This window comes from Medicago truncatula, chromosome 8, assembly GCF_003473485.1.
Source record: "Medicago truncatula cultivar Jemalong A17 chromosome 8, MtrunA17r5.0-ANR, whole genome shotgun sequence".
In the NCBI taxonomy this organism is placed as follows: Eukaryota; Viridiplantae; Streptophyta; class Magnoliopsida; order Fabales; family Fabaceae; genus Medicago; species Medicago truncatula.
In genome coordinates, this window is record NC_053049.1 from 2,320,924 (window position 1) to 2,341,625 (window position 20,702).

Sequence of the window (20,702 nt, forward strand, 5' to 3'; positions counted from 1 at the left end):
CACTCGTTAACAAGATCATTTATTTAATATCTCTTAATTTTTTTTTTGAAGGATCTCTTAATTTCTTAACTCTCTCTAATCTCTTTTGTTGGGTGTATTGGATCATAAATCGTAAAATAAAAAAAAATATATGCTAAATGATTTTCTAAAGAGAATTTATTATTATAAACATATTAGTGATGATTTTGCAAAAACTAATGCACATGGAAAGCAATTATAATGCTACGATTATAAGAGCACCACTCTTTAGTTTGCATAGAGCGCCAAAAATATTAGGGTTGGCTCTGATTAGCATAATGTTTTCATTTGATGAACATATCTTTAATCATTCATTGTAAAGAAAATAAAAAACATCTTTAATCTTTGGTGCACTGGTCTCCACCTGTTATCTTGGCATGTAAAAACAACAATCCGTGCCCTATAAGGATGATGGGGTGGGTGGGCGTAAATTATTTAGGTGTATAGAGATTGAAAGGTTTTCCATGAAGATAATTCTCCAGTCATGATTTAAATTTTCAAAGCTATCTTCCCCTTGCCAATCGAGGGTTATTAAAGACTTTCTAAGAATATACCAAAAATAACAAATCTTAACAACCATTTAGCAAATTCTATTAACTAACTCTTAACTACTCTAAATTAAATTATAAGTCATTTTGTAGGAGAATGATGAAAAGAGCTGATTCACAAAATTATTCTATCAATGATATAAAAAAGATAAATTACTAAAATTGAAAAACGTAGTAATAAATATGCAAAATTACACTCGTCGTCGCTTAACTTAATTTCAGATAACGATTTTGTCACTTATCTAATTTTTCACATCATTTTAGTTCATTTGCATATGAATTTTCAAGCATGAGTTGCTTGATGGTCCATTTAATCAGACTTGAGAGATTAGTCGTTGAAGCTTACATAAATATACCTAACTTCAAAGTCAAGTAATTGAACTCGAATGATTAATGAACTAACAAAACATATATAGAATTGAGGTCGATGAAGGGATGTAAACAATCCTTAACAAGACTCTTACCCCGACCATACTTCAGATTACAATACAGATTGTTCACACACAAAAAATATAGCTGACTTTAGAGGAATTAAAATGAATATGAAACAAAACTGCAAGATTCTTCTAAAAAAATGAATTAAAATGAAAATGTTTTTTTGTTTATAATGATATAACGGAAAAGAGAAAATGGTGTAGCGTGTGCGTGGAAATTGGAATGATTGAAAGAGTAAAATATGAGTAATGTAAGCATGTGATTGTGATTGAGAAGCTAAATCTAAATCCAAAGCATAGCGTTCATTTTCATTCATTCATTTATTATCAATTAATCAATCAATAGTATATTAATAATTCTCTACCTTCACTCCACTCTCAAACTTCAAAGACAACATAACATAACACAGTCAACAAGTTTGGTTCCTTATTATCATCAAAACAATATCATGGGACAAATCTTCGATAAATTACAAGGTTATTTTCTTTCTTTCTTTCCTGTTTTGTAATTACAAGGTTCACACCGACAAATGATATACAAGGATTTGGTTCCTATGCAAATTTATTGAATCTTTAGATTTTCACGATTTCATAATTTGTACTTATATACCATGTGTCTGCGTGTGTGTTTTTTTTACAAGAACTTAATTTTATAGTAGTTTAATTTAATCCTTGATTGTGTAAGTAACACAATTTATCATGGAATTAAGGAAATTTAATTGGAGTCTTATGGTATGACAAATATGTTTCATAATTTAATCATTGATTGAATCTGAATGGGGTTAGTTTATTGATATATAACTTGGCATAAGATGACTGATCAACTCAAGTATGATTTATGCTGGAAAGCTTGGAGTTTGCTTTTGTCGGATATATATGGCTCAGTTTACTGAATAGCGGGCCAGGTGGCTCGAGCGAGGAGAGTATTTAAACATAAGTTGTACTTTGTAAACCTTAAGCTTGATTAATAGAAAGCTCCAAAGAACTGACACATGTGATTACATTTAATTGTCATTTTCTTAAATTACTATCAGTATCGATGTCTGTGTCGGTGCTTCATAGATAAAAAGGTACTGCAGTCTCTAATGTAGTCGGAGACACGTAGGCACAATTGGCCGACCTCCGTGATCAAGTACGTGTGTTTTCTGTTTGTGTTTTTCGTATCTTTTTACTTTTGCACCAAGTTGCTGTTCTAAGAGCCTTTAAGCTCAAAAGCTGCATAAATTCGTTGGCAAGGTTGATTGATTTATTTGTTATCTTCTGGATTTTTCGCTTATTGGGCTTTAGAAATTTAAACTTGTCAATTTATGTGATAAGGATAAAGAATGACATAACTCACATAAGAGAATCATGGAAAAATTATAGGAAAGTGAATGTATGAGTGCAAAATCAGTTGCAGTAATTTTAGTATTTGGCAGCATAACTCACTCCATTGATGGCTAAAATAATTCTTATATCATTCTACATGAACTCGAGGAATCATGATTGAATGATAATGCAGTTTTTATGCCATGACATTTAATGCAGGTGAGGAGTGGAGAAAAAAGCAAATTAGGAAGATAACAGATCGAGTTTTTCAGAATGTAAGGAATCAAGTCCAAACCGAGTACTTGAGTTTCGAAGATTTGTATATTGCTGTTCTACTTGTCTACAAGTAAGAAGTCTGCTTCGTAGCTGTACTCAACATTTTATCTTAGTTGATAAGATTTTCTTTTGAATTATGAATAAATTTGAATGGATCTTATAACTGTAATCCGTTTCTATGTCATAGTGATATCAACAAGATTATTCCTGGTCCTCATTTCGATCCTCCATCAAAAGAAACTGTCAAACAAATCATGCAGGTACTTCATTTTATCATACCGAGACCAAACTATATACTTGTTTATTTATGAATCTGAATTTTCCATGCCGTGAAAATGATTATATGCTGGGTTGCTTTGTATCATAATATCATAACCATATAATACACTACATGCATTTCTCCATCTTTTCAATGATAGGCCACTTGTTCATTAATTCCATTATAACGGCGAACAGTCTCTATCTGAGAAGCAACCATGCATTATCTATTTAATAGTTTATACTGAGAATTTTGGTTCATCGGAGTGATGACTGTGTCAAGATGTATGTATTTAAGATTAAGTGTATACTTAGTAAAAGTGACAACGGGAGAAGTTCAAAATGAGGAATGAAAATTGTTGAGAAGGACTTCAACATTTTGGTTTTCATTGCTGTTACAGTTTTATAGTTCTTTACTAGGGGTGGGAATAGGCTGAGCTGGACGACATTTTGCTTAAGTAGGGTTTTTAAGTCAATATTGGTATAGCATATAAATATAACGGTGCTATAGACTGTCACATAACGGGGGTTTAAACAGTGCTGTAAGGGCAATGCTGTAAAAGTTTGTTTCAAACATTTTAGAATTTGGAATTGGAATGACATTTTTTAATCTTTAAGAAGCTCGGCAGTCTCGGAATACCTCTTAGGGAGAAAGCAATAAGATCATTTGACAGTATTCTTGAGAAAGGATTCACCATGTGCATGGTGATAACTTGAACAAGATTTTTCAGTAAACATAATTCACTTAGGGTAAAGAAAAGCTAAAGCATGCATAAATGCCTTAAAAACTCAGTATTATTAGATTCAAAAGGTATACTAAAGAGTGATTCAACACTGCTATTGGATAATTTCAATACCATGAAAATGGTTGGGATAAAAAATTTACTTTTACAAATTTGGATGCTAAAAATTCTGTTATTTTGTAAAAATTGCATATAACCGGAGGTTGTTTTCACACTTCATCACACTTTCAATATATTTTCAAGAAGCTAATTTTGTGATATGTGTAAGAAGTCGTATTCTGATTTTCAATCAGAATAAAGACAATGTTGTTAAATGTATAGTGGCGTTATAGCATAGAGAAGTTTGAACAAATTGCTATTGTTCCATGATATTCTATTTAGTACATAGTGTTGCCAAGGAGCGGCCAAAACAGTGCTATAGCACTGTCACATAGCGGAATTTGGACAAATTGCTATTCTTTCGTGATCCAAAAATGATAACACGGAATCCACGTGTAAAACTTTGATCATAGACCATGAGTTGCTAGGCACATTTTGCTCAGAATCATCTTTCTCTCCATGTTTGACTATGTTAAAACATCAACACTTCTAGAGAAATTTAAATATGTAATATAGGTTTGTTCAGACTAACAATTTCTCCAACTACAATGAACAAATTTTCATGTATGTTATAGTTCTTGGTATCTTTGAATTTAGTATGCCTCGTTTAACAATGCGCAGGAATGTGATATGAACTTGGATGGGGCAATTGATCATGACGAATTTTGCGATTTCATCCAGAAAATGACAGCTGATACATTCACTGTTGTTAGTCAGAAACTTATCATCACTTTGGTCGTAGCACCAAGTGTTGCAATGGCAACAAAAAGAGCCACTGAAGGTGTCCCTGGTGTTGGAAAAGTGGTGCAGAAGTTACCGAATGCAATTTATGCATCCCTTGTTACCCTTGCAGTTGTGTGGTTCCAAAAGATGGGAGACGAGCCTGTAATCTGAGTAGTACTATCATTGTTCACCATTTCTTATAAAACAGGATGATCGAATTATCCTGATTGTACATAGTATTGCCACTGTTTTCATGTTAGAATTGCTGTCCTAAATAAGAATGGTTGTATTTGGCATTTTGAACAAAAAATCTGCTCTTGACCTTTGTTTTATGATAAATAAAAATTTAGGCGAGCTGGGTTAAAGGGACTCACCAGGGCCAATGAAAGAATCAAGGCACATAAAGTGCCGACAGAGATACTCTTGACTTTACTGTCAAAGGCTATGCTATGCATGCGATAGTAAAAGTTCATGACACGAGCTCACAAAATAATAGTTATATAATGACGTGTGATGAGCCGATGACTCATCACCAGCACTAAGTTGGTGGTATTGAAATTTAGAATTCAGAGAAAATCATGAAGCTTATGACAGAAAGTGTCAAGATATGAGGACTCGGAATTGTTGATTAGTAAAAAGTTCCTCAATTAGACATTGCTTTGTTCTCACTTCTTTTCCAACTTCATTCCTTTCATCCATCACAATTTTCACAGCTTTGTCTACACTTTCTTTGTGAACAAGCCATATTCTTCTTCACCTTTCTCTACCTCCACATTAACCTTCAACTTTGTATTCATGCAACCTTTGAATCTAGTTGCATTGAATATCAAAACAGTACTCAAATCCAGTACTAAAATGGTGAACTCTTTGTCTTGGCCCTTTCCGGAAGTAAGCTACAGAAAAAGGACAAGACAAATTATTTAGTTGTTTAAGCACTTGATGCCAAGTCTATGAGTCAAGTTTGACAGTCAATGTGGAGGATCAAAGGAAACAATTTGTGATTCCTAAGGAAAAGTTCTATGTTTTTCTCGCTTTGAGAAAATACTTAAGTAAAAATCAAAGTCACTCAAGTGAAATTCATGTATCACGACTCTCTCATGAAGGTGGTTATATAAATGTGTTAAGTAACATGGTAACATTCAATTCATGTACTAACTAACCTGCACCAATTTCTCACATGCCACTCATGTGCATTCACTCTTATGTTTGGAATGTTTGAATGATTGAGTTTTGATGACTTTAGTGTATTTTGATAAAAGAAAACGATGAATAAATGATTAAAATAAATTATTTTGAATAATCTGCACCAAACTAATTTTCTGTTAAATCTTATATATCTATAATATTGGTGCAACTCATCTAAATTTTACACACAAAAACGAGTGTTTATTTGGTAGTATTTCTTATATATATATATATATATATTTTTTAAGGAATATTTTTATGAAATATTTGCTGGTTTCAATTTTTATGAATTTTACACAATTTTTTTTTTATAAATTTTTTAACATATACATATATCGACCGTGAAAGCAGACAAGAAAAGAACAGAACAGAACAGAACACAATGATGATAGTTACAACAGTTTCACCTCGAAACCCAAATTCATTGTTCATATCTTTTCTCCTAATTTCCTTCTTCTGTTTCACACCACTACTTGCTAAATCTCCTCACCCAATCTCTGTATGTCTCCCTCACAACAATTTCATTTTTTTATTTCACTTTTTTTTACCCTTTTGGATTATCATCTCTGGGTTTTTCATTTTTTTTTGCAGGATGTTCAAGTTAGGAATAACAAGATTCAGTGTTATGCTGATATTGACAGGTTTTCTTCATTCTCCACTTTTTCCTCTTATTATAAGTTTTTTTGTGTTAATTTTCACAAAAATAAGTAGCTTATTTTGTATATGATGATTTTGCGGAGTAATATTTGAAAGAATGTGACAATTTTTGGGACAATGGCATAAAAATATTACATAAAATGTTTGTTAGAGAAAAAATATTTGTTATTAAATTAACAACCATATAAAAATAATTAATTGTATTTGGTGATTTGAAATGATAGTTATATATATTTAGAGACAAGTCTCTATTTTCCTTGTACTTAGGGAAAGAGTAGTTTGTTACTGTCTATGAGTGTCCACCAAACGAATAGAGTATTATATGTCTTTCCTTCAAAGTTAAGCATAAACAAAATTCACTAATTGTACTCAAAATCTATGATGGCACATTACATTAGATTACACTCTTCCTCTGAAGACATCATTACAAAATACAAATCGTTTGCATAAAGATAAAGCTTTACAAACCAAATAAACCATCCACTAGTGCAATTCTCCATCTACCACTGCACCATCATGTTTCTTGTTTATGTCTTCCTTCTCCAAATGTGTTTCCTTCCTCACATTGGTTTTTCATCTCACTGCACTGTAGAAACCTCTACTAAAACCTTCCAAAAATGTATGAATCTTCCCACCCAACAAGCCTCTATAGCATGGACTTTCTACCCTCATAACTCCACCTTAGAACTAGTCTTCTTTGGAACCTTCATTTCACCTTCTGGATGGGTTGGATGGGGAATCAACCCAACTTCATCGGAGATGACAGGAACTCGTGCTTTAATAGCCTTTTCTGACCCAACTTCAGGCCAAATAGTCCTACTTCCTTACATTCTAGACCCGAATGTGAAGCTCCAAAAATCTCCGCTGCTCTCTCGGCCACTTGACATTCACCTCATCTCTTCCACGGCAGCCATATATGGTGGCAAAAGGGCCACCATTCATAATGGTGCCCCCATCCAAATCTATGCCAAATTCAAACTAGAATCAAACAAAACCAAAATCCACCTTGTTTGGAATCGAGGACTTTATGTTCAAGGCTACTCGCCTACTATTCATCCAACCACCTCCACTGATCTCTCTTCCATTGCCACCTTGGACGTTTTGTCAGGTTCATCCGCTCGTCAACACACAGACCTTACAATGCTGAGAGTGATTCACGGTACTTTGAATGCCATCTCATGGGGTATTCTTTTGCCGATGGGAGCTATAACTGCACGTTACTTTAGGCATATTCAATCACTAGGTCCTGCATGGTTCTATGCTCATGCAGGAATACAATTGTTTGCTTTCATTCTTGGAACTGTGGGGTTCGCAATTGGCATTCACCTTGGGCAGTTGTCTCCAGGAGTGGAGTATAGCCTCCACAGGAAGCTTGGAGTCGCCGTGTTTTGCCTTGGAGCCTTGCAGACTTTAGCGTTGTTGTTTAGGCCAAACGCTAGGAACAAGTTCAGGAAGTATTGGAAATCCTACCACCACTTTGTTGGGTACTCTTGTGTGGTGCTCGGGTTTGTGAATGTGTTTCAAGGGTTTGAAGTGATGGGGGCCAGCAGATCCTATGCCAAGTTGAGTTACTGTCTGGGACTTTCTACTCTGATTGGTGTTTCCATAGCTTTGGAGGTGAACTCTTGGGTGATGTTCTGTAGGAAATCTAAGGAAGAGAAAATGAGGAGAGAAGGACTTATCGGAACTTCTGACAAAGGGAATAATGGCATCCACACTTGAAAGAGAATACATACATCCATACTTTATAGCTGAAAAATTGTGGAAAAGAATATATAGTTTTGCTCCACTTTTTGTTAAGAGTAAATAATTTAATTTGATGCTGAAAAATGTTGCTTATGTTATTTTAGTCCCCAAATTTTCTTAATAATGTGAATTTGTTAGTAATTGAGAGTTTTGGGAACAAAGTTATATTTATGTCTTTGGAGACCAAAGCAAGTAATATCCGAGGGACCAACTTGTATATTTACTCCGTTTACTGTTATAGTTGAAACATGTCTGCTTCCAGTTCAGAACTATGCTTTTATAGATATGTGATGTTTGACTCATATTTCTGAGTCTTTTTTTTCTCCTCTTGAAAATTTGATTGGGCTGTGCAATATTTGGAAACTTTAGATGCACGTTTGTAATCTTCTTTTTCTTTTTTGTGTGTGTGGATAGTGGATTGTGGGGTTGGCAATGCAAATCATCGATGATAGCAAGGGAGAATTGTGCTCTGCGATGCCTTTCGCCGTCTTGTTACGAGCTCATCTATGAGAGTGACCCGGTGAGGCAAACTTTGCATGTCATATCCTTTTTGATGGGATTGAAATTAATAATATTATTTCAATAGTTCTTACATTTTTCGAGATACTCAACTAGATTGCATTTTTTCCTTGTAGCTTGAAGAGGGAGAAAAAGACTTAATTCGGAGCCAAGAGTACAAATACTGTATGCATAAGTATGTTGCCGAAACTTGATGCTCAGAATTTTCATTGAAGTTTTAGTGCATTTGTTCATTACATAGCTATGAGTGGCTTCCCAAGCAACTGAACCACCGATATCAATTCTTTGACACTCCACTCGATTGTAACTTGACGCCTACCTTGTGGTTAGGTTGTTCCAAGTTACTACAGATTTATGATTGTTGTTTTGTGTTAAAAATTAGAATAGTGACTTGTGTCCTCAATTTCTGCATAACCACAACAAAACTTCAGTAATGTTTTTTCTTTAGAACACATGTCTATTTGGTTAACTTATATTGCAATGAATTGGATTGACATGGCTAGATTTGTATAAGTCATTCTTTTTTGCGGCTGATTAGATTTATAAATGAGAAAGCAACATGGCATGACTAGATGAAGCTTTTATTTCAAGCATAATTGTGTTTAACTTGCAGGTTGTCCTTGGGAGAGAGCCTTAAGGGTGTTAAGGGTGCCTTTGACCGCTAATCAATGCAAAACTTCTGAGCCGAAGACGAGGTTTTGGCGAATATATATGCCCTGATCAATTTTAGTTAAGATTAACCAAAAAAAATATTCAAATATGCGTTCTTGGAAATTCAGTATAAGCTAGAAGATTGCCTTAGTTTTGTAACCTTGAAGACTGATATGGTAGTATACAAGTCGCTTCGTACCTTTGTACATTTTTTGCTTTAAATTAATGCACCTAGAATATATACCTTGGTCTCTCAGAAATGAGACGTGCTTTTTGATCTGAATTGGATACCTTCCAAACGCAACGGTGGAGACTAATTTCTCGAAAGGCAGAAACACATGACGAGCAAAACTAAACTCTCCCTCAAGAGGAATATTTTCCAAGCTTATAAGTTCACTCTGTTTTGCTTTTATCTGCATTATTTTTCTCAAGTTACATGGAAAGATGAGACATTGTTGTGTTGTTTTGGTTGCCCAAAGTTTTTGTCTATAGTGATTGTTTTGGCGGAGATTAAACTTTGTTACAAAGTTGACATTTTTGTTTGGAAGATGAAGTTTTTGGCAAGTTGATTATCTGGGATCATTTTATATAAGTAGAAACTTTAGACCATTAACAGCTAAAAGTGTGTGATAAATAAATGCATTGTACTCGTGCAATCATTTTTTAACAACTTTCGTGACAATTTACTCTCTTATACTAACATCATATGTTTGCTTTCTTTCTCTAAGGCTTTGTTTTTTGTACAAATACCTCATTTTCTTTGAAATTTTATGAGTATCCAATAAATTGTCATACAAATTGTTGTTCAAATAACACAACTAAAAAAAGAAAAAAGAAATCAAGTTATTAAAAAGTAAATATTTATTAAATATATCCTTTTTTATGTCATTTCATATTTCAACCGTTAATTTTACAAAAAAAACTAAAATATAATCAACTATCTTATATAAGCAATTAACTAGTTTATAAATAATGTGATATAAGTCAACTTAGTAACTACCTTTTTCATTTTCTAAAGATTTTTATAAGTAGATTGAAAATACATGATTATTAATTTTTTTTCAAATAGTATGAAATTTATAATTCCTTCAAGAAAAAAAATTATGAAATTTATAACTCAGATTTATTATTAACATATTCCATACCATTTAAAGAATCACCACAACCTCACGAAGCATAAGCAAGAGTACCAAAGGAAGCGATAAAGTGACTTGGTAGTATTAAGTTATCTAAAGTGTCTATCGAACTTGACTGTAAGCCCGTGGTTGATGACATGTCTAAGAAAATCAACACCAGCTCCATGTTTGACACTACTTTTGAGATTTGCAAAGCTTCATGTAGAGGTGAGGTTTAGTATGGGAAAGGGAAGTTCTTTTCCATTATAGGAAAGTTTAATAACAACCATTAATTTAATATTTTTTTATGTGGATGGCCCATATTTGTTACCTGTTAATTGTTTGAAACTTTTTGGCTATTGTGTAACAAAAAAGTTGACCCCACCCAACTATTAAAAAACAATTATGTATTTGTTTTATTTATTGTTTTATTTTAATAAGTCATGGGTCTTTCGATTTTTTTTTAGTCTTTTGTTCTGGCCCAATTGTTTATTACCATATTAATTGTAAGCTGCCATATTAATTTGTTTAGAGAAGGAAATTATATTTTTTTTTTTTACCAAAGAAGGAAATTACTACCTCCGATTCTTTTTAATCGTCACATTTTGACATTTTACATAAATCAATATAGTCAATGATTGTTACTACTTTTGATGCAATAAGTTGTACTTTTACTATAATGACCTTATTCATTTAATATTTTATTTTATATATTTCTCTCCGCAATTAATTAAAGATAATATTGGTAAAACAACATTTAATGTTGCATTGAACTTTGAAAGTGACAGTTAAATAGGGAGGTAAATTGATTAACGTTGTGCAATTTTAAGGAGATAATTGAAGTTTTGTTAACGTCAGGGATAATTGACGAAACTTACACTTTTAGAGGGTAATTGCGTATTTATTCATTCTTTGATTCTTTCGTTATTTTACCCATTAATTAATTAAGCTATTGTCAAAAACAAAAAAAAATTAATTAACCTATTGTAAAGAAAAAACGCATAAGACAAAATCAATTATCCTTTCTTCTTCTTCTGTTCCGAAAGCTGAGACAAGGAAATATGATGGCGGCGTTGAGTAATAGTAGTCCATGGACAAAGCTTGCTACACCATCTCTTCCATTTCCATTTCTTCATCAATCTTATTCTTCTTACACTTCACGAATCTTCTCCTTCCGTCGCAAATTCTCTGTCAATGCTCTTTCACAACAACAATCTCTCCCTGTTCGTGTTCGTTTCGCTCCTTCTCCTACTGGTAACCTTCATGTTGGTGGTGCCAGAACTGCCCTCTTCAACTACTTGTTTGCTAGGTCAGTTACTCACACTCCCTCAATTTCTTTTTGCCTTTTCAATTGTAAAAATTCTATTTTTAATAATGGGTTTTGATTGTTTTCGATTTTTGCATGTTTTTTTAGAATTTTATGTAAAAAAATCAATTTTTAATTCTGGGTTTTCAATTTTTGATTCTGGGTTTGGTTTTTTTCTTTTTAATGTTCTGCATTTAAAAAAAATCAATTTTTTATTCTGGGTTTGGTGGTTTTGGTTTGGCTTGTTTTGAGTTTTCGTGTTCTGGTTTTGGTTTTTTACGTTCTTTTTTCAATTTAACAGAAAATTCAGAATTTGATTATGGGTTTGGCTAGTTTTAATTTTGTACGTACTGGGAATGTTTTTTTCAGGTCCAAAGGTGGGAAATTTGTCTTGAGAATTGAGGACACTGATTTGGAGAGGTCTACTAGGGAATCTGAGGAGGCAGTGCTTAGAGATCTTACTTGGCTTGGCCTTGATTGGGATGAAGGTACAATATTATATGCATTTTTGTTGTTGTTGTTTTTATTGGGTTTTATTTATATATTTGGTGATATTTGTTTTGGTTGATGATGATTGAATGATGTGGTGGTGGTTGTTAGGGCCCGGTGTTGGTGGAGATTATGGTCCATATAGACAATCCGAGAGGAATTCTATGTATAAACAATATGCTGAGAAACTACTTCAATCCGGTCAAGTTTATCGCTGCTTCTGTTCTGATGAGGTATTTTTAATCTTCATGACAATCTCTTACTTGTAATGGAATGGAATAGAATGAAACCTTTGTTGTCATGTAATGTATACATGTGTGATGTGTTTAAAGGAAGCTTAAGGGCCATTTGTATGTGTATCCCCTTTCTTTTTAAAAAGAGTGCATTTGGAAAAAGAAAAAACCTTACTGCTATGTTTGGAAGTTTGGGAGGGAAGGAGAGCAAAATTGGGAGAAATCTCACACCTTATTTGAGTGATTTGGTAGAGACTGGTAAATGAATGCTATTAATATATATTTTCAATTTTGAGAGTATTATAACAACATAGATTGGATTTGAATAATTTATTTAAGCCCTCCAAAATCCTTGTCCTGTAAATTTTTCAAATTCCGCAAAATTAGAGGGATTTTGTATTATGAAGAAAAATAAACTCCCCAAAGCCCCTCCTAAAACCCTCCATTCCTTCCACGTCGTCCTTCCTTAATTCTAAACCCCTCCCCTCCCTTCCTAAACTCCGAAACAGACCCTAAAGAAATAGAAAGCTGATTTAATGCTTTTCTTAGAAGCTAAAAGTAATAACATACCTTTTCATAAAAAATATTCATAAAAAAGGCTATACCATATTATGATTATTGTCACTTTTTTAGTTGTTGATATAAATAGGTAAACAATGGGAAACAATAGTTTTAGTTAAAATCCGGAAGCTAAAAAAAGCAAAATAATGGCATACCTAAGCTAATCCAAACATGTTCTTTTTAGATTTGAAGTAGTAACTTGCCCCACACGCTTTGAAATGTATGTTATGTGGCATTTTTTTTCCTTTTATTATATATGAGCTAAAATTTGAAAATATAAACAGGTAGCATAATCTGTGATGATAGGATTGGTGTTTTTGTTTTGTATTATTATGTGTCCTGTTTTTTTACAATATATTTGACCTAGGGCCTGTTTGGGATGGCTTATTTGAGCTTATCAACTAGGATGAACACTTGTGACATTCTTTTGGAGAACTTATGAAGACAGCTTATGGCATGTTCATAAGCTGTTTTCAGTTTATTTCCATAAGCTCTCTAGGATAGCTTATGTAAACAAATATATATTAACAAAAACATATTGACTTTATTTTATCTTAAGCTATAAGCTGCAAAATAAGCTTTTCATCCGAACAGGGCATTGCTGGAAAAAACTTCCTTAGCTACTGCTTGGTTCTTCACCTGTACTCATAATTTATTTTGCATCCATTCAAATGGTTTTTAGGTCAGTTTATGGCAACTTGCTTTTCAGCAAGGTTTCCTATTTTTTTGAATGTGTACCTTTTAGGAATAAGTACGAGATTTTGAGGCTGTTACACTTGAGTGTGTTCAGTTTTTAGTTTTTACTCCTCTAGTTTGAAGCATGTATATGTTTGACTGAAAATTCGCAAAGTTCTCAATTTTATTTGTCTTTACACAGGAACTAGAGAAAATGAAGAAGGATGCTAAACTAAAAAAATTGCCTCCAGTATACACAGGTAAATGGGCCAATGCAACAGATGCGGAAGTAGAAGAAGAGCTGGCAAAAGGAACTCCTTATACATTCCGGTTTCGTGTCCCCAAAGGAAGTTTAAAAATTACCGACTTAATACGAGGCGAGGTGAGTTCTTTATTTCTCTTCCGCCCATATCCATTTTTTTTTATCTTGGTATTCTTTTTTTTAAGGTATGATCGGTGATTTCCTACTCCATGTAGTACAAAAATGAAATGCTTCACTTCTTTTATATGTGCTGCCTTCATATTCATAAGTCAACTGCTTAAGTAAAGTATTTTGTCTCATAATTTTCTATCCATGATCCCTTTGAAACAGCAGATTAATGTAACGACATAAACACATTATTTCTTTACATGTTAAAGATGTGCTTTTCATTGATAAAAAATAAACAAATTTCTTTCAAATCATGTTGACTAGCTATTAACTTTCTTTGTTAGTGTCTTGAAGGTTAGTTGGAATTTGGATACACTTGGAGATTTTGTGATAATGAGGAGTAACGGTCAACCAGTTTATAACTTTTGTGTGACGGTTGATGATGCTACCATGGCTATTTCTCATGTTATCAGGTAATGGTTTAATTTCTTATTCTATCAAATCAATCTGTTTGATTAAATACTTTCGCTATCTTATTCTGTAAAGTATTTGTAATTCAGAGCAGAGGAGCATTTACCAAACACTCTAAGGCAGGCATTAATATATAAGGTAAAGTGCAAACAGTAAAGTGTATAATCTTTTATAGCATCTTGGTCACTGATTTTGGTTTGTTCTGCATCTGTGCATGAATCTGTTTACAGGCACTAAAATTTCCCATGCCTCATTTTGCACACGTTTCCTTAATTTTAGCTCCTGATCGGAGTAAATTATCAAAGCGACATGGAGCGACATCAGTTGGTCAGGTAAGTTTCATCCATCATTTCCAGATTACATCGTTCTTAAAGTTTTATGAGGTCTCACTTTCTTTTATTTTCTTTTTAATCTTAGGGTTAATGTTTTACTTTTTAGTTGCTATAAAATTCACAGATCTTCAAATTTAGTCCCTATATCAATCTTGGTCCTTATCCTGCTTTAATAGGGACCGAATGAATACAGATACAGGGATTAAAAACATTTTCTGTATAAAGTTATTAATACAGAGACTAAATTGCACAAATTGATATAGTAACTAAGCTCGAAAAGTAGTTTAGGGACTGAACATATTTAACCTTTAATTTTATAATGTAAGTTCTAATAAAGCTTCTTCTCTTGGAAGGGTAATTAGTTCTAAAACCTCAATATCTGCTGTCTTGCAGTACAGGGAAATGGGATACCTACCTGAGGCAATGAATAACTACCTAGCATTATTAGGTTGGGGCGATGGGACCGAAAATGAGTTCTTCACCCTTGATAAACTTGGTTAGTAAATTCTGGTTCTCTATTCATATAGTATCAGATAGTTTGTTTCTAACCGGAAAAATGGTTTCACAACTTTCTTATTCTAAAATGCTTTTCTTGTGTCAACCAGTTGAAAGATTCACTATTGAACGTGTGAACAAAAGTGGTGCTGTATTTGATTCCACAAAGTTAAGGTATGTATTGCATTTTCCCTACTTTATTTGAATAAATAAATCCTGTGTTTTTCCTCATGGTTTTCCTATATTCAAGATAAAATGGGTAAAAAAAATCTTAGAGTTGCTTATAACAGGTAATAGGATGTATGGTACATTTATTTGCATACAGTTATTTGTTAACTTATTCATATCATAAACTTCGAGTGCTTTACTATTAGGAGTCCTTACAAAGTTTTACTGCCAATCGTGCCTTCCATTAAATAAATAAATAAATAATAATTTATGACTTTGTAATTTTCTTTATACTTTTTAATTAGGTGGATGAATGGTCAGCATTTAAGAGCACGTCCATCAGAGGAGGTGACCAAACTTATCGGAGAGCGTTGGAAGACATCTGGCTTCCTCACAGTATCAGAAGGGCCCTTTGTTGAAGTAAGATCCAATTACTTGCATACTTGATTCAGTTTCCTTTATACTTTTAATTAGGTGGAGGAATGATATAAATAAAATAATTGATTTCGTTACATACATATTTCTATCCAATTGTGATTTATTTAGTGTGGTGTTGTTACATCTTGTAACAGGAATTAATAAACCTACTTAAGGATGGGATTGACTTGATAACTGATGCAGACAAAGTACTTTCTAACTTGCTTTCTTATCCTCTACATTCTACTTTACAAAGGTGATGCTCATATATATATATATATATATATATATATATATATATATATATATATATATATATATATATCTTTGTGGATATTCCTAATTGTATCATTGGCCTTCTAAAAATGAACATGATTGTGATATGCAAGGCTGTATGAGTTTGGCTTTTTTTTTAAAATTTCGGAGTCACGAATGCCATATCTCCTTTTATTGATTGTGCCAACTTTCTACTTGTTGCTGGCAGCGAAGAAGCAGAATCTGCCATACAAGATAATCTTCCTGAGTTTTGTGCCAGCTTCTTGGCTGCCTATGATAGCGGTGATCTTGTAGGTGCACTGGAAGAAGGCCAAGCTGGCTGGAAAAATTGGGTCAAAGGCCTCGGCAAGTCAACTAAGCGCAAGGTGAGCTGAATGGGAAAGTCTCAAACAGGATTTAGTCCGGTCACCCTTGTTCGTTTATATTTTCTTCATTTCTTAAATCGAATTTTTGGTTTGCTGTGATTGTCGGCATTTAGTGTGTGCCAACATAGTTGGAATATTTGTTATTGTGATGCCTGATTGCCTGTGCATGTCATTTTACTTTTTTTTCAATTAAAAATACTTGCATCGCTTCAGTTTTCACATATCACTATAATAACTTGAAAAATATGTTAATAATCTTACAGGGAAAATCACTCTTCATGCCACTTCGGCTCCTACTGACTGGAAAACTCCACGGACCAGATATTGGGGCTGCTGTTGTCTTGCTTTATCAAGCTGGGACTACTGGTGTCATAGCTCCTGAAGTTAGCTTTGTGACAATTGATGAAAGAGTTAAAATGCTTAGAGAAATTAATTGGGAAACACTGTCCAAAGATCATGTTGTGAAGGAGACTGCTTCTACTGTCTAATTGAGAATTCACCTTCAAGGTCTATCTATGGTTTTGCACTTCTATTTAGAGGCTTCTTTCATTCTTTGTTTGAGTGATTTTTTTGATAACAGAAGTCTAATTTTGTAATTTTACCAAGGAATGTTTAGTAATAATGAGTTTCTATTTGTTTTTGTCGGGAGGTGGTTAGATGTACCTCCGTGAATTTTTTATTTTATTTTTGTAACTATTTAGTATCATGTTTTTTTTGTTTTGTTTTGAACTTGTAATGTTTTTATATGAAGGATGAAGAAGGAAACAAATAAAAGAGAATGGATAGATCAACAAACGGGAATTTTATGGCAAAATGAATTTATTAAAAATAAAAATGAGCTAAAATCATGCAGCTGAAAAGTATTCAAATACAATAGAGTAAAAATGTTATAGAAGCTACACGGTAAAAACAGAACAGAATTGTCATAATAAATTTGACTAATCATTAAGCCATGTGGTGTTGGAATAATATAGGAATGTGAATAGAGGGAAGTTTAAAAAACAAAGTTAAATTGTGAAAAAGGAAGTGTACATTTGGTTACCACAGATAGGTAAATTGTTGGATCCTAGAAAAATTATCATTAACGTCACATGTATCACTGTCATCTTCCATCTGAGAATGAGAATGTTTATTAGGGTTGATCCTTTGGCACGTCAAACATGTCTGCTGGCAAAGAAGCTTGCATTTGTTGAGCTTGAGTATAACGCTGACTAGATTGACATTGGGAAATCCCAATCTTGTATGGTGACAACAAAGCTTTCATCGGTTGATCTTGTGACGCGGCAACCATGTTTCCTGACAAAGAAGCTAATTGCATTTGTTGAACTTGTCAACAAAGCTGCATAAGCAGCATCTTGCATTTCCTGAGCTATGCTAGAATCTTGATTGAACTGACAACCATATTTGGTGACAAAGTCAGTTTGATGATATTCACTAGGTTGGCATTGTGGATTGACAACCACATTGGTAGATATTCTCACTTCTTCTTCATTCCATACTGAGACTCATAGATTTTGCATAAAGCCCAATCATCCTGCAACATTTATAAGACATTTTAGTTTTTATATACATTATTTAAATAATACTATTTATTACTACACTTATTGCTGAAGAGGGACTTGGTTGTTCTTACCAGAGAGGGAGAACAGTAAAAGGTAAAATAAATATAAAAAATGAGAACTTGGACTTATTAAAATAGTAAATATAAATTGATCAACTAATTCTAGCAAATGAAAATTAAGTAACTTTTATAACAAAATTCAGCTAATAAATGAGAACCGTATAGAAATATATATGACATAACAAAATTTTCGTGAACCATCAAGATTTGAAAAAGGCATTCAAATCATTTTTGTGAAAAATTATAAGCATGCAATATATAAATAATGAGCATTTTATTATAAAACAATTTAGAAATAATTTTAGACGGATTGGGTGCTTCATCTGATTTGAAGTAAGAGATTAAGAGATATGCTGCAAACTTGGATTCAAACCAGGACGAAGGAGAAAAAAAAAAGGATTCAAACGAAAGAGAAAAAACAAAGCTAACATAACAACTAACATAGATCGATTAAAAAAATATACAAATAATTTTATATTCAAAATTACAATTCTTTTTGTTTCACTGCTATTGAAGGTATAAATTAGACAACAGTTTGCTACTATTTGTTCTTTTGATAATTACATTAATTTTTATTTTATTTTAAAAGAGTTACATTTCTCCACTAAGTCAAAAAAATCATTTATTCATTGATAGCCCTAGCGACTAGCGACCAGCGCTATGCCATCTTTAATAATAGAGAGAAATGAATCAGTGGATGAGAGAGAAATAATGAATTGATAAAAGGGAAGAGAAATATGAATAAAAAAATATCATTTGGAGTGGTATACGAGTGGTATGGATAAAAAAAAGTGTCAGCCCATAATTTCCCTTAATAATATATATACACACACTAAAAAATTAAAACATATATTTTAAAAATGTATGGCATAAGAGAGATTAGATGCATGACAATATAATTTTTGTTTGCCAAATTTATAATGAAAATGTAAAATCGTGCAACATTATTTTCTCATATATACTTGAACTTGTGAGATCTTTAATTCTAAACTCTTGCTGGCTCATTAGGCTTTTCTTTTTTAGATTTTGCTTGTTTAATTACCTCTGTGATGATATACCAAAGTTCTTTTCAATCCAATCTCAACATCATTGTTCTTCACTGGATTTTCTTTTCCGGTAGCCTTCCAAAAACCATATTGAAAACCATGATTTTCAACATCTCGATCAGGACCTCTTTGTATTTCTTACTTCTCGGAGTAAAAAAGTACATCCCGTTCTCTCCTTTATATTTATAAGTTTTTTCTGCATAGAGTAACAATAATAAAATAACAAAAGCATAATTTAAAAAATTATTAAGGTGAGAACATTACTTTTTGTTCTTATATCTAGAATACAATAGAGTTTTGCCACTAATTTGTGGTGGCCCTAGGGTTTAAGGGTTAATGTAGTGTCCGTAGAAAATTCAACCTTTACCCTAGGGTTAGGGTTTTTGGAACTTATGAATTCAATCTTACTTCTAGGGCATAATCAAATTTTCAATAATGATTAAAGTGGAATAGGGTAAAATAATTATGGTTAAAAAATTAGTTGTAATTATAGTTGATATAAGATAAGTGAGAGATATCTCAACATAATAATCTCATCGGCGGTTGTGATTATTTGATTTTGCATGCACGTGAATTTCAATATGTAGTTATGTACATATAAAGCTATAGTTATTTATTTTTTGAAGGATAGGGCTGTTAGTTATATTATTCCTTTTTTGAAGCCATTATATTTTATTTTTGATAAAAGAAGTTATATTTTTATCTCTAAAAAATATTATAATTTTCTCTACTTATATATAAAAGGATACTTGATTTTAGGCTGCCTATATATAAAAGATAAAAGGGATACTTTATTTTAGGCTGCCAATTTATTTTCTAATAATAACCGCACCTCCCACTCCATCGAATCTCTAAAGAACCCTAAAATCACTACCACCACACCATCCAGCTCTAAGAGTTTTTCGATCAAGATTGTTGACCACTAAATAATAATCAAGAAAGCAAATTAAAGGATCTTGATTTGAACATTCATTGGCTATGATTGCAGTGGAGTTTAGATTGATAACAAACAATAATATAAGTTTATATAGAATATGGTTTTGATGAAGCATGCATGAACGTAAAGTGCAAGTGCAGAGAGAACATACCTTACGAGAAAACTAAACCTTCTCTTCACCTTTGAAGAAGTTCTTTTTATAGACCCAATGTAACAACTTCCCGATTTTATTCCTTTGAAAGAATCTTACCTTTTTAAATTATTTTTTCAAATAACTAATATTTTTTTTGAAAGAAAATAACTAATATTTATAAAAATTCAAAACCACATACCTATCTCTACTAGCCATTCAGTTTTTTAAGCATATTACTTAAGTCGGATAAAAATTAATGATCATCTTTCAAAAATCAATATCAATGACAATATGTATATTCTATATACTTACTATAGTTTTTCAAAATTGTTTTTAAATCTTGGATAAATATCTCAACAAACATTTTATTTTAGTTTTCTATTTTTCTACATAAATTACTTTCATCTTACTATCCACGAAATATTTCATTTAACTTTTTTTTAATAATATTTTACTTTTTTACAATTTCGCTAAGAATGTTAATAACTTCCTCACTTATCAATTCTTCATATGCATGCTTATAAGAT

The 20,702-nt window shown here is 32.5% G+C and overlaps 4 protein-coding genes across 4 annotated transcripts; all 4 read left to right on the forward strand.

Annotated features, from left to right (window-relative positions):
- The first annotated feature begins 1,216 nt into the window (after window positions 1-1,216).
- LOC25500185 (uncharacterized) lies at window positions 1,217-4,780 on the forward strand. The gene is made up of 4 exons (XM_013588529.3): window positions 1,217-1,477; window positions 2,528-2,654; window positions 2,772-2,844; window positions 4,306-4,780. The coding sequence occupies exons 1-4, from the start codon at window positions 1,450-1,452 to the stop codon at window positions 4,576-4,578; spliced, it is 501 nt and encodes a 166-aa protein (XP_013443983.1). The 5' UTR covers window positions 1,217-1,449; the 3' UTR covers window positions 4,579-4,780.
- A 1,152-nt stretch (window positions 4,781-5,932) lies between these two features.
- On the forward strand, window positions 5,933-9,692 carry LOC112417271 (uncharacterized). Its single transcript, XM_024772646.2, has 5 exons — window positions 5,933-6,091; window positions 6,184-6,233; window positions 8,410-8,515; window positions 8,631-8,689; window positions 9,128-9,692. Exons 1-5 carry the CDS (start codon window positions 5,975-5,977, stop codon window positions 9,177-9,179), a joined length of 384 nt encoding a protein of 127 aa, XP_024628414.1. The 5' UTR covers window positions 5,933-5,974; the 3' UTR covers window positions 9,180-9,692.
- On the forward strand, window positions 6,535-8,261 carry LOC25500186 (cytochrome b561 and DOMON domain-containing protein At2g04850). Its single transcript, XM_039829473.1, has one exon. It carries the CDS (start codon window positions 6,766-6,768, stop codon window positions 7,969-7,971), a length of 1,206 nt encoding a protein of 401 aa, XP_039685407.1. The 5' UTR covers window positions 6,535-6,765; the 3' UTR covers window positions 7,972-8,261.
- Window positions 9,693-11,272: 1,580 nt separating the features above from the next.
- On the forward strand, window positions 11,273-17,217 carry LOC25500188 (glutamate--tRNA ligase, chloroplastic/mitochondrial). The gene is made up of 13 exons (XM_013588533.3): window positions 11,273-11,589; window positions 11,956-12,074; window positions 12,187-12,308; window positions 13,747-13,926; window positions 14,269-14,387; window positions 14,475-14,523; window positions 14,616-14,717; window positions 15,111-15,213; window positions 15,323-15,386; window positions 15,686-15,800; window positions 15,953-16,053; window positions 16,282-16,438; window positions 16,702-17,217. Exons 1-13 carry the CDS (start codon window positions 11,342-11,344, stop codon window positions 16,924-16,926), a joined length of 1,704 nt encoding a protein of 567 aa, XP_013443987.1. The 5' UTR covers window positions 11,273-11,341; the 3' UTR covers window positions 16,927-17,217.
- The last annotated feature ends 3,485 nt before the right edge of the window (window positions 17,218-20,702 follow it).

What these genes read in the sequence shown, in the direction of transcription:
- LOC25500185 (XM_013588529.3), top strand. Translation starts at nt 1,450, where the DNA reads ATGGGACAAATCTTCGATAAATTACAAG. An exon ending in GCTGTTCTACTTGTCTACAA is followed by an intron (nt 2,655 to 2,771) that starts GTAAGAAGTCTG and finishes TCTATGTCATAG; the next exon opens with TGATATCAACAAGATTATTC. An exon ending in CTGTCAAACAAATCATGCAG is followed by an intron (nt 2,845 to 4,305) that starts GTACTTCATTTT and finishes AACAATGCGCAG; the next exon opens with GAATGTGATATGAACTTGGA.
- LOC112417271 (XM_024772646.2), top strand. Translation starts at nt 5,975, where the DNA reads ATGATGATAGTTACAACAGTTTCACCTCGAAACCCAAATTCATTGTTC. An exon ending in TGTTATGCTGATATTGACAG is followed by an intron (nt 6,234 to 8,409) that starts GTTTTCTTCATT and finishes GTGTGTGGATAG; the next exon opens with TGGATTGTGGGGTTGGCAAT. An exon ending in TCATCTATGAGAGTGACCCG is followed by an intron (nt 8,516 to 8,630) that starts GTGAGGCAAACT and finishes TTTTCCTTGTAG; the next exon opens with CTTGAAGAGGGAGAAAAAGA.
- LOC25500188 (XM_013588533.3), top strand. Translation starts at nt 11,342, where the DNA reads ATGATGGCGGCGTTGAGTAATAGTAGTCCATGGACAAAGCTTGCTACA. An exon ending in TGGCCTTGATTGGGATGAAG is followed by an intron (nt 12,075 to 12,186) that starts GTACAATATTAT and finishes GGTGGTTGTTAG; the next exon opens with GGCCCGGTGTTGGTGGAGAT. An exon ending in CAGAAGGGCCCTTTGTTGAA is followed by an intron (nt 15,801 to 15,952) that starts GTAAGATCCAAT and finishes ATCTTGTAACAG; the next exon opens with GAATTAATAAACCTACTTAA.
- LOC25500186 (XM_039829473.1), top strand. Translation starts at nt 6,766, where the DNA reads ATGTTTCTTGTTTATGTCTTCCTTCTCCAAATGTGTTTCCTTCCTCAC.